Source organism: Dendroctonus ponderosae, unplaced genomic scaffold (assembly GCF_020466585.1).
Source record: "Dendroctonus ponderosae isolate FM_Combo_2020 unplaced genomic scaffold, Dpon_F_20191213v2 Dpon_F_20191213_1, whole genome shotgun sequence".
NCBI lineage: Eukaryota > Metazoa > Arthropoda > Insecta > Coleoptera > Curculionidae > Dendroctonus > Dendroctonus ponderosae.
Window position 1 is genome coordinate 5,004,798 of NW_026017110.1, and position 12,655 is coordinate 5,017,452.

The 12,655-nt window shown below is 41.2% G+C and overlaps 2 protein-coding genes across 5 annotated transcripts in view; one reads left to right on the top strand and one right to left on the bottom strand.

Annotated features, from left to right (window-relative positions):
* Positions 1-218: 218 nt before the first annotated feature.
* LOC109538138 lies at positions 219-3,760 on the bottom strand. Of its 2 annotated transcripts, XM_048669805.1 has the most exons (8): positions 3,510-3,760; positions 2,806-2,998; positions 2,309-2,707; positions 1,986-2,255; positions 1,864-1,932; positions 1,695-1,806; positions 1,394-1,641; positions 219-1,341 (listed from the first exon to the last, which is right to left on the bottom strand). In XM_048669805.1, the coding sequence occupies exons 2-8, from the start codon at positions 2,944-2,946 to the stop codon at positions 991-993; spliced, it is 1,590 nt and encodes a 529-aa protein (XP_048525762.1). In that variant the 5' UTR covers positions 2,947-2,998; positions 3,510-3,760; the 3' UTR covers positions 219-990. The 2 variants fall into 2 exon arrangements, with proteins under 2 accessions (XP_048525762.1, XP_048525760.1); XM_048669803.1 differs by having other exon boundaries at positions 1,695-1,932.
* Positions 3,761-6,343: 2,583 nt separating this feature from the next.
* The window catches only part of LOC109534948 (cadherin-related tumor suppressor), a 41,800-nt gene continuing 35,488 nt past the window's right edge, over positions 6,344-12,655 (top strand). For all 3 annotated transcript variants that reach the window (XM_048664840.1, XM_048664844.1, XM_048664845.1), the window contains exons 1-4: positions 6,344-7,246; positions 10,253-10,720; positions 10,776-11,293; positions 11,391-11,868. In XM_048664840.1, coding sequence (XP_048520797.1) covers positions 6,738-7,246; positions 10,253-10,720; positions 10,776-11,293; positions 11,391-11,868 — 1,973 coding nt within the window. In that variant the 5' untranslated portion in view covers positions 6,344-6,737. The remainder of the gene's footprint in view (positions 7,247-10,252; positions 10,721-10,775; positions 11,294-11,390; positions 11,869-12,655) is intronic.

Genomic DNA, 12,655 nt, shown 5'->3' on the forward strand with positions numbered 1-12,655 from the left:
TATAATAATAACATAAAGATAATAAAAACATTAATAATAATAATAATAATGTTCAAGTTAACAGCTAAATGATTTGGTATTAACGATTAGAACGTGATAAATCTTAATAAAACACCTAGTTGAATTAGACGAGGACAAATAAAAAGCATCGCTGATATGTGAAGGATGTCAATGTCAACTACCCAGTTGACATTCGAATGACTTTCTTAACAAAACGCTGTAATAATAGGTGCTTTTCTATTTTCCTCGGCTAAATACCTACAAAAATAACTGACTATTTGATTATTTTCACTGCCATGGAAGATCCTTTGAAACTATATTTTCCATGTCGTAACCTAACAATTCACCATAACGGCCAATCAACCCATGCCACGCCCATCAAAGGTATTTGACAAATTGTCCAGCTATAATCACGCCCCGTACAATTTAATTCGGAATAGTTTATATTAGAATAATAGAATTAAGCTTCGACCACGCCCTTTTCATAAAACCGGAGGTACGACCATGGATAAATGGATTAAAATCCTGTGCTAATAAGACACTAAATTCGGTATCAGTGTTCTAAATTGACTATTTTAATTGTAATTGTACAGGTCTTTTAAATACTAAAGGAGGGGGGGGGCGACCGTCAGACACCTGATTTAAGGGTCGCTTAGACAGAGGAACAATTGAAAATCGCGCGTCTAAGCCCGCTTGACCCGTATTAAATAGAGTAGTTTGGGTAATTCTATGCTAAATTTCGATCCTTAGCAGCTGTTTTGGTAGAGTATAGAGCCGATTAAAGAGCGTTAAAAGTATTGCTTTTACGGTAATTTGGTCCGAGTTTTATTTTGATAGTTTTAAAATATTTGTCTGATTAAATATTATTCAAATAAATCATCATCGACTAATGATTTATCTGACGAGAGTTCAGAAGAATGCTTCCTCTAACCAGTCAGAAAAATAATCTACTTTACCTGCTAGATTTCGAGAAATTACCCTTAGAAGAATTCAGCCAATTTTCTCTGTACTGGCCGCCACCATGGCCAGAGTCGCTAAACCCAGCAGCTCATTATCAGCTGGTAGCACATCTTCCTCCTCTTCATCAGCTTTGTTTAAATGAGTGATGCTGCGCTTATTCTTACGCTTTTTTGAGCCAACTAGCGGAGGGGCGTTAGTCAAAAGTCGTTCGTTGTCGGTCCGTTGGAATTTTGTGTTCGTTAGTTTCCGCTTTTTGCTTTCGCGCTTCCTTCGGACAAAGTCGTCGTAGCTTAGACTGTGCAGGGCGTCAATGCGCGAGTCCAGATTGAAGTCGATTCGGGCACTTTCGGCCGAGTCCGTGTTTGTTCGAGGACGTTCAACCTTAAGGGAATGTGACAATGACCTAGAAAACTACTGGAAATCGGGTGCTTACCTCAACTTTGACTTCCTCGTCTATTTTGATGTTGGTTCGCTCGGCCAATCGTTTGATGGTATTCTCCAGGTTGAAGTGGGGAGGCGGCTGTGTCGGCGTTGCCGCTTCGCCCTCATAAATCTTCCCAATCCGGTAATGCTGGGTGAGCCTAGTGTCGCGTTTATTTCCCAGAAGCTTTGCTTCTACCATAAAGCGCTCGTATCGTTTGCCTTTGCACATACGGTCGCTCTTTCTCTGCTCCTTTGGCTCTAAATGTCCACAAAATTAGCTCGACTTACTCGGTTATAGACGTCACTCTTACCGTCTCTATCAGTGGCGAAAATACCGTCGACTACCTTGTCCAGCAAGTCCTGATTGGTCAGGTCACGATCGAGAATATTTCTGGAACATTCGCGAACTTGCTCGTCCGCAAACTGCTCAAAGATGCGCTTTTTTATTGGCTTGGGAGGAACGGTCACGACAACGTTTACCTCAGGGCTACACAGTGTTTTGTCGGTCCTCGCCTTCAACATCGGGTCTTCATTATTGTTGGCTTCAATCTGGAAAAGATCGGTCAAACGTCCAGTTTGCATCGTCAGCAATATTGGCTTACTTGGCAACTGTGCATATCCACTTCGGGCATCTTCGGCGGCTGAAAGTTGTTGTTCGTCATCAGCGAAGTGAGTCCGCCGAGCTGCGATTCGTCGGCGAGTTTGCCCGGCGTGAATTCGGGTGGCGTCGTTTTTGCAACCGGACCGGCGGCTAAAGGGGTGGGTTTGGCAACAACAACTTGCGTCGGCCGAGAGGCAAGCGTGCGCAATGGTGGCGCCGGTAGTTTGTACCATCTAAAGCCCGGATTAGCCGATAGAAAAGCGTCTTTGTACTAAAAAAAAGATTGTCAAATTCAAGTTTTTTTTAATACAAACCGGGTTTTACCTCTTTCGCCAAATCGTTGTAAGGTTGTTTTTCCGCCACAGTCAGCAGCGCCCACCACTCGCCTAAAATTTTGGTAACCCCGCGGTTTTCAGTGGTGGGGAAGCGGAGCCGCACTATTGGGCGGTGTTTCTTGCAAAAGATTAAGAAGGCGTTTGGTGGGCGACGCGCATGATGTGACGGTGACGTGTCGTCCTGCGGTTGGTCAGCAGTGGGCACTGGTTCTGTCACCGGTCTGCTGTCATGTTTCGGCTCTGCTCGTTCTTCTTCGTTTTGGTCGCATGCCCTCTGATCTGTCTGTGTGTTTATTTCCAGCGTTCCCCAGGTGGTTTTTGCGTTGGGTATTGGCGTCACCGTTTCCACTTTAACTTTGTCGGTATCGAAAGTGCGTTCTGACCAAACCTGGATTAAATGATGCGAGGTTGATGATCGAATTTAATTTAAATTTCTTTATTGAAATAATTAACCGAAATTAATAGCTGGTGGTGTTAAAGACGAACCTCTCCGATTTTTTTCTCGTTGATTGAAACTCTCTGGGTGGACTCGGTAATGGGTTCCACTGACTCAGCGGGATCCGCGAACGGCGCATTCGCCAAAAAGGCATCGTGAGCCTTTCTAAAGTTGTTTTGGATCGAGTTCATGTTTGATGTGTCTTATCATTGGAGTGGCAGGTTGACTTTGTTGAAACTGAAACTATTGAGGTTCACTTTGCTAAATACAGTTTCAAAACAAACTTGATTTTTTGAGAAAAGGAAGTAATTCGTGTTTCAATGGGTTGTTGAATTTTAGAAATCGCTGGTATGCAACCGAATTCAAAGAAAAACAAACCTTGACCTACTGATCGGGGCCTGCAAAACTCTTGCCATGCAACTCGGTCATTTGTCAATTAAAACAGTTAAAAGGTAAGTTGCGGAAGCAATAAAAAGTGACTTTAGGGACCGATTTAGAGTTCCAAAATTGGTGGCAAGTCCCCAAAATTACTGGCAAAAACACAAACAAACAAAAGAAAGCAGATGTTTCAAGGCAAACCCGATTCGACTGTTGTAACTCGTTCAAGGACGTTTCCAGTCTGAACAGCGAACATGTCCAGGATATTCGAATTTTTTACTGAAAATGGCGAAACTTTCAACGGGGCAAGTTGGCGAGCGCATTGGTCAAGGGTTTTGTGATGAAATCCCTGAAAAAACTATCTAACAGCACTCACCTACTTGAAGAAAACAAACGCAATCGCGGCCATGACGTCACTGGGGCCTAAAATCGTCCGACAAGGACGGAAACGGCCGTATTACCCGTCACAACGAAAAAGCCGATTTGTTTCGGAGATCTTCAGTCAGAAATCGCGGATTCATGCGAATTTCAAACCAAAAAACTCCATCGAAAACACTCGATCGAAGATGGCCGTGCTTGTTTAGGTTTTGCGACAGTCAGCTGTTCCCCCACCATCCCAGACGTCAACTGAGCAGAATTTTAATTGGTCAGACATGACAAACTTTTTAAATTTTTTGATGCCTCAAACCTTATGCAACGCGCTGCAACTAAAAGGATTAAATTATCTAAAAAAGACCAAAACAATCAGAAATTTCTCCGTGCCAAATGTATTCGGCTGCTGGCGTAAAAGAAAACTTGCCAAGGTTTGAACCAGCCTGCGGTAGCTACAGGCAGCGAGAATGTTCAAAGGCGCATCCGTCATAATTTACAGAACCTATGCACCTTGTGTTTGTACATCAGCGCCCTCTTTTTTCTTGCAAACCTATCGAACGGTGGCGGAGGCGTAAGTACCAACGCGCGCATTCTCGTTTTAAGTAGTTGATTCGTTATAATCCCCTTTGGATCCACAGTTTTCTTAGAACCTGTGCTTAGAACTAAGGATGACACAAACCAGCATTTTTCAGTTACAGGTTCCATGTGGGACTGTTCCAAGATCTGTGATTTTTTGTCACATGTTATTTTGGCTCATGATAAATATTGGTTTGTACCTGAAGCTGAAGCGTATTTTGAGTCCAATCGGAATATAAAAATATATAGGATAGACGGATATCCACGCCACTAGTAATTTGGGCTCGAATCTGCTGGGTCAGCGATAAATTATGACCGAAGACCGAATGCCTTTTGTTCCTTTATGCATGTAAGGGCTGATGGTAAAAAAAAAGTCATAACATTTTTAATGAGTAACGTTTTACCATTTTATCGAAACTTTATTTGAACACAAAAAAAGGTGACCACATTTTTTATCTTTCCCACTTAAGGGCAGTAAAATGTGAAAATTTTTTGCCTATTTTTTATTTTCATGGTAAATAGCGCCTATACAAATTTAAATATAGTTCGTCCACTACTCCACTGGGCAGATGCAACAAATGTTATTTTATTTCAGAAGCACTGTTATTGGTCGAAAAAGAACAAGTTCCAAGGACAAGGAACAGCTCACAGTTCCGAAAAAACAGGCAGTCACTTACAGCCTGTGACTCATAGGTCTGGTCATATTAAAGAAAATATCAGAAACGGCTGTTACTGCTGTTCCCGATATTTTCTGTTTATTGAATATTGCTATTTGCCGAATCATGGGTGCATGGATTCGAAAATCATCAGGTCCCACGTCCCATTCCCATACATACAAAACCTTACCACTTCATGAGAATAAAATGTCTTCTTTCGTAAGGCTTTCATGATTCCATAATGAGAAATATCTGAGCCATTTCGTTGGAATCCAGTACCCTCTCGGGGCACTTTGTTGGGAAAATGTTTTTTCTCGAAAGCTCGCTTAGTTTCTGGAGTGGTTATTAGTATAAGGAAGCAACGAAGCAGTTGTAGTGGACTGACTGATACACGTGGCACAGAATAGGCATGATGACAGTATAAAAGAATCAAATAATAAATGGTTTTATAGGAAAGTATATGTTGAAATGATTCTAAAAAGTGACCCATTATTAATATAGGTATTGAGATCAATAACATTGTTAAGATAATGTAAGTAAAAATACAGCAGTCCAATCCGAGCGCGTCGAAGGCCGTGACGTCATCGACCGTTGAAGTAATCAATGCGCCTGTGCCGTGTCCTAGCAATTGTTGTGACTAGTGGTGGGCTAATCTGGTCATTTTAAAGATTCGGCTCGTTTTAATGATCCAAATTATTAGAAGTCCTCGGAGAGATTCGGAACCCGTAGGTACTCGGGATCCGGATTACTACCAGCATTAGAGAACCAGAACCATAGAGCATAGGCTTTCTATTTTGCATTAAGCGCGAAAACGCTCGTTGGTGTTTGTGACGTCACTATCTCTAATAATGAGGTGTATTAACCCAATTATTAGAGGTAGTGACGTCACAAACACCAACGAGCGTTTTCGCGCTTAATACGAAATAGAAAGATAGAAATGTGATAATTTGAGTCAACATTTAATTTATTGCGGAAATAACGTTTTTTTTTCGGAAATAGCATACGTGTATATACAAAGTCTAGTGCGAGAGCTAAAATTACAGTGTAACTGCAACCAACACCCGAAATTTTAATCTGCTTTTTTTATTAACCATGCTTCTTCTTAAATACATTTCTGGGGTGATAATACTCATCCCTTGGTTGTGGGAATAATCAAAGTTCGGGAACTTATCTGCTGAACCTTAATATTTTTTTTCGATGAAAATAGTTAGAGACTCAGGGTCTGAGCTTATCAACTAACACAACGGGAATTTGATACCAATTGTATGCAGAACAATAGTTAGTGTAAACATGACTATGTGAGTGCATTGGGTACAGTTAAGTGCAAAGTGTGTTACAGGTATATGACAGGTACATTACACATCATAAGTAATAAAAGCGCGTGGATTTTTGATAATTGTGCCGTAATGAACCTGACCAGAGCGGAGTGATTTGCAGGTGCCAATCGGCAAAGCCTGACTCTACAAACCCAGAAAATTTCAACCTGATCGGTCCACCGTACACGCTTAGCCGCGACATTCAATCTTTAAGAATTCCTCTCGTGCACAATACGGCAATGGTGTTCTTTGGTACCACGCAAGAACCCCCTCCCGGCCGCTGAAGAACGGGTACCTCTTCGGGCCTCAGTATACCTCGACGGGTCGCAAGAAATCCACTGGGTACCGTCGGAAAAGCGCGAAACTAAGTTCGTCAAACTTCGCCGTTGGAACCACGCTTCTTGCGAGTTTTTTGTTTTTTTGCGTGTTCTTGAGTGGCAGATCAAGGATACAGTGTTGGGTGCATCCAGTTTTCGATTGGGGGTTCTAGTTGTGACTGAGTGGCCGCTACAGTTTGGACCGGGTGACGTTTAATCGAGAAAAAATGCTGTTTACGGGAGTTCCGTGATTCGGGCGGCCATTTTGCATTCCAATCAGAAGAGAGACGGAAGAAAGAAGAGAAGGCGAAGATTGAACCCGAAGATGAAGACATGCTGATGCGGTCCAGTCTGGATAGGACGTAATATGTTGCTGCCAGCGAAATTTGCAACGTTTCTGCTTCTACTTGCGCTCGTGGCTGGGCAGGGACCTGGATCGGGACTAAAGGCTGCTCCACCACATCCAGATGATCGGAAAAACCCCTCAACAAAATATCTGTTCCAAGCAAATTTCTTTGAAGAGCCATCCCTATTGAACATGGTTGAGCTAAAGTCAAATTCCCCACCTGACACTCTATCCAGTTATCTGGAAAGATTCCAGTACAACCTGATTAGTTCCAATGGGTTTTTGGGGATGGGGCCAAATGAAGGTCGAATTGTACATCTGGGGCGTTCAGCAAGACAAATTCGCAGCAGGCCTGTTGAGGTACTTTCGAGTCCAGAAAGGCTCCAGAGTAGCGCAGCTGACGCTTTTGGGAATCCCGAGCAGATGCAGAGCAGGGCTGTTGACACCCGGGTGACATTCGAGATTCCCGAAGGGGAGCCGAAGGGCACTCGGGTGGGGAAAATTCCAACTAAGCCGGGATTTACCTATAGGTGGGGACAGTTTTGTGGTATCCACACCAAGTACATAGGATAGAAAAGCCTTTTCTAAAACATCCGACTAAGATTGAAAGTGTGTCGAATCAAGCGATTCTAAATTTCACTTGTTAGTTGTGGCTGACAAAAAGCAGTGTATGGTTACGAAATTGTTCTCATAATCAGTCAGTTTCCTCGATGAACCGGGCGAAAAATCATATGCATCTAGGTCTATTCGGTTGAGAATCCCACCTTTAAACTTGAACCATCCTGTATATAATTTTTTCTGACTTGTTTTGGATTCACTTCTATTTATGCAGCATAAACTCATTAACTAATTTTAGACTGTCGATCAAAATCAAATATGTTACAGAGTGATCCAATAACACTCAAAAGTTAAAGGTGCATTTTACCGTCGGGTGCCATTTGACTTATCATGTAATCATGAATAATTTTTGCTTTGAGTCGCAAAAACTCGCCGCTTTGAGACTGTTACGTCCAAAGGCCCTTTTAGGTCTAAAGCACGTGTCCGTTTATACGATGGTACGATGATACGAAAGTGTTTTTATTGGTTAGAGATCTGTCAGTTCGTACGACGGCGGACGCATTGGCAGATCTCCAACCAATAGAAAAACTTTCGTATCATCGTATAAACGGATGCATGGGACACGGGCTTAATCCGTTGAAATCCGTTTTTTAAACATAAGCCACCCTGTATAGGCATTTTTCTTTCCAGTCTCGTTTCACGTTCATTTAAGCAGCATTTTCGGTTTGCAAATAATACCTAGTGATCCACTTGAAATGCTCAATAAAACACAACTTTAGCCGCCTTGTATACAGGGTGTTCCAGCGGGAACCGCCGAGATCGTAATCTGTCAAACTACAGTTAGGATAAATTTGAAAATTGCACAGTGTGCCGAAGTCATTGGGGGCAAGCGATCTGAAATAAATTAAAGATGGCTATACTTCCGGTTATACCGGAAGTAGGTATCAATTTGCTTATTTTAAATGGAACACCCTATATATAATTACATTTTTAAATTCTACCATAAATTCTAAATATATTTCATGTATAACATCGTATACCTAAGTCTAACCGTTTTTGATATATTTTAAATTTTTTGTAAAAAATGACAGTTGCAGTTACTCGAAATGAATAATTATTCATTTTTCGTAAAAGGGAATTTGTGCTATGTAATTTGAGTCGCATTTATTGTTGAAAAAGATTTACTTTAATAAAATTTCGACTACATTTTGAAAACAATTAATACGAAGTGTTCAAAAAATAAGTTTCAAAACACAGTTGAGACAACCGCCCAAAATCAATTTTTTCCAATGAAAACCCCCATTTTTGATCATTTTGTCATATTCAGTATTAAAAATAAGTGTGAGTTTGTGTAACGATGTCTATTCCAAAAGTGTTTAGTTTTCGAAATATTGCCACTTTAATGTTTTCATATGACTATTTTGCCCTCATCTCATTTTAAATCCCGTCACTCTTAGTTGTCATGACGAAAATTGCCATTTTATTAATACAAACAAATGCCAAAAGAATGCTGACAGCTGTCAGTTACCTTTTGCAAATTATTACTATTCATGCCCAGACGCTTCAATCATACAAACGAAGATTATTTAAATTAATTTATTATTTATGAAGAATGTGATAAAACTGTATCAAGAACATGCGAGACATTTGCCATTCGATATCCACAAAAATAGCAACCTTCATGTTGTGCTGTCAAACAAATTATAGAAAATTTCAAGAATTTTGAATACGTCTAAATAATAGTGCATGTTCAGTTTATAAAGGCAACCAGAAAAATTTGAAACCTCTATATTTGAAAAAAACTGGTTTTTGTTCTTGATATAATAATAATTAATAATACATAAACGGTTCTTGATATAACTTTTCACATTCTCCATAAATAATAAGTAAGTTTAAATAATCTTCGTTTGTATAATTTAAGCGTCCGGGCATGATTATTAATTATTTTCAAAAGCTAACTGACAACTGTCAGCATTCTTTTGGCATTTGATTGTAGATATTAAAAATGGCCACTTTTGTCATGGAAACTAAGAGCGACAGGATTTACAATGAGATGAAGGCAAAATAGACATATATTGAAAACTATTATAAAAAATTAAATTGACAATATTTCGAAAACTGAACAATTTGTCGAATAGAAAACTTTACACAAACTTACCCTTATTTTTAATACTGAATAAGATAAAATAATAAAAAATGTATTTCCATTTGAAAAAATTGATTTAGGGCGACTTTCTCGATGACATTTTGTAACTAATTTTTTTAACACTTAGTTATCAAAATTTTGTCGAAATTTAATTAAAATGAGTCCTTTTCAGCAAGAAATGCGACTCAAATTAAGTAACACATATTTCCTCATACGAAAAATGAATAATTATTCGAGTGGCTGCAACTGTCATTTTTCACCTAAAATTTAAAATATAGCAAAGACAGTTAGTCTTGGGTATAGGATATTATACATGAAATATATTTAGAATTTGGAGGAGAATTTAAAACTGTAACAATAAATAGGGTGTTCCATTTAAAATAAGCAAGTTGATTCCTCCTCCAAGTCTGGCCATCTTGAAAATATGTTAGATCGCTTGCCCCCAATGAGTTCGGCAGACTGTTCAATTTTCAATTTTTTCCTAATTGCTTATAGTTTGCCAGATATCGATCGCGGCGGTTCCCGGTGGGACACTCTGTATACTGCATGTTTTGGAGAATTTCATTTATCTGTCAAAACTGTCATTCCAACAATAAACTGGCTTGTTTTAACGGTTAATCTGAACCAATGAGAATGTGATTCCGAGATAATCACGCACTAGTGCACGATTAACAGATAATTGCACAGTAGGTACAGGGTGGCCTAAAAGTATCACTTTTATTATTATATATTAATCTTCTTTTTGGCGTTAAAAATTTGAATGTTTTTATTAATGTCTTCTAGCGTTGCTACTGAAAACCAGACATATTTTACGTAATTGTAATGATTGCAGATTCAATGAGGCGCCCAAAGAGTTTGTGCTAGATCCAAAGAGCGGCGAAATCGCCACCAATCAGGCGCTGGACCGGGAAATATTGACCAATGACCGCTACGACTTAGTGGTGTTGTCCAGCCAACCGACCTACCCGATCGAAGTGCGTATTTTCGTGACGGACGTCAATGACAATTCGCCGGAGTTTCCCGAAAGCTCGATCGGCATCAGTTTTTCGGAGAGCGCAGTAGCCGGCACGCGATCGCTTTTGGACGTGGCAACCGATCGCGATTCGGGCAAGTTCGGTGTCAGCGACAACTATCGGATCGTGGCCGGTAACGAGAACAACAAGTTCCGATTGGTTGTGACTACGAATCCCAGTGGCGACTCATCGTACCTACATTTGGAAACTACCGGCAAACTTGACAGGGAAACTCAGGGCGTTTATGCGTTGAATATCAGCGCACAGGATGGCGGAAATCCTCCAAGGTTTGTAGATTTTTATGCGAAAAAAGGTTTTTTGGTTTGAGCAATTGATTTGTAGGTTCGGGTACTTGCAAGTGAACGTCACAGTGCTTGATGTCAACGACAATCCGCCGATATTCGACCACAGCGACTACATTGTCAGTCTAAACGAAAGTGCGCCTCCCGGCACTCCAGTGTTGCGCGTTACCGCCACTGATAACGATCTTGGGGATAACGCCAAAGTGACGTACTACTTGGACGATGACGTCGTGCAGTTCGGCGTCGATCCAGAGACCGGCGCAGTTTCCACTACGGAACCACTAAATTGCCCAATTCAGAATTGTCAGGTGCAAAAGTCAGGGGCGGGGTGCCCAAAAAGTTGCGTGTTTACGGTATTCGCCCGCGATCACGGTATACCGCGACAGGACGGCCGGACTTATGTGACAGTGAACCTGCTGGACGCCAATGACCACAGTCCAGTCATCAAATTTCGGTACTTTCCACCAACGGCCAGTTTCGCCACTGTGGACGAAAATGCCGGCAATGGGTCCGTAGTGGCTGCCGTTTCCGTTGTGGACCAGGACGAAGGTCTGAATGGTAAGCGTTTTTTTTTCAATCGTTTTATATTAATTGAACCCGCCTTGATGTTAAGGTGTTTTGGGTTTTCAATTTTTTTTCAATAATAATTTTTCAGGGGAAACGACGGTGAGGATTCTAGCGGGCAATGAGCGCAATCATTTCCGTCTGGACTCAACGCCCAGTTTCGACATTGTCCGAGTCAGTGGCGTGCTGGACCGAGAAGAAATTTCCGTGTACAACTTGACAGTGGCCGCCACTGATAAAGGGAACCCCCCGCGCACTGCCACTGCCTTCTTGGTGATTCATGTGAATGACGTCAACGATCACGAGCCAGTGTTCGAGAAGACCGAGTATGGGGCTGTTCTGAGCGAGCTGGCACCTCCGGGTACTTTTGTGGCCGCTGTCGCCGCCTCGGACGAGGACAGCGGCGTTAATGCGCAAGTTCACTATGCGTGCCTGTCCGGCAACGAGAACGGCTGGTTTGAAGTGCAACAGGACACAGGCCTGGTCACGACCAAAAGTGCTCTGGATCGTGAGCTGCAGGGCACTGTGGAGTTGAATATTTCCGCCATGGATGGAGGTCCAAATCCACGGTAAGTTTCTACTGAAGCTTACCCTGTTTTTTTGTTGTTGTTGATGCACCTAATCTTAGATTAACAAGCATCCTAAATATAACCTAAATTACTACGGTTTGTTAACTGGGATATTCCCAGCGGTCCATCACAGGTTTGCGCATGGTTTCGCGCACTAAACTGTTGTGGGTAACCCGCACTATACTCTGCTTTTTCACTATTCATTTCACGTTAATGTTCACAAGCTCAAACGGTTTAGTCCTTTTCAGCCTCCTCACTGTGTTCTGACTATCTAGCAGTTGAAGTACTTCAACATTCGGACGGTTGTGGAGTCTCTTCATGTCTCCTGGCTGCTATCGCTATTTCTTCTTTGACTGTCCGCACTTGTAGCTCACGATGGAGATCCTCAATCCGAACGTACCAGGGTGCATTAAGAATGTTCCTTAGTAATATAATAATAATATGTCCACACTGGTTTAAGGACTTGTTGGTAAACCAGTAGTTTGTTTTTAATGAAATACTGCGAACCTCTTCCCAGCAGCCAATACATGCTTTTGTATTTGAGTTTTAGTTATTCAGTCTTCCTTTTAACGTGAACTTTCCAACTAAGCTTGGCATCAAGGTTAAGTCCTAGGAATTATATTGTTATTTAATTTCACCGCAAGATGATTTATTTTTCTATTTGTAAAATTGATGTGAACAGACTTATTTTGATTTAATTTAATACGCCACTGTGCGGTCCAAGCGTCTATGGCGTTTATTGCATATTGAAGATTGGCAGTTGTCTCTTCTATAGAATTTCCTACTG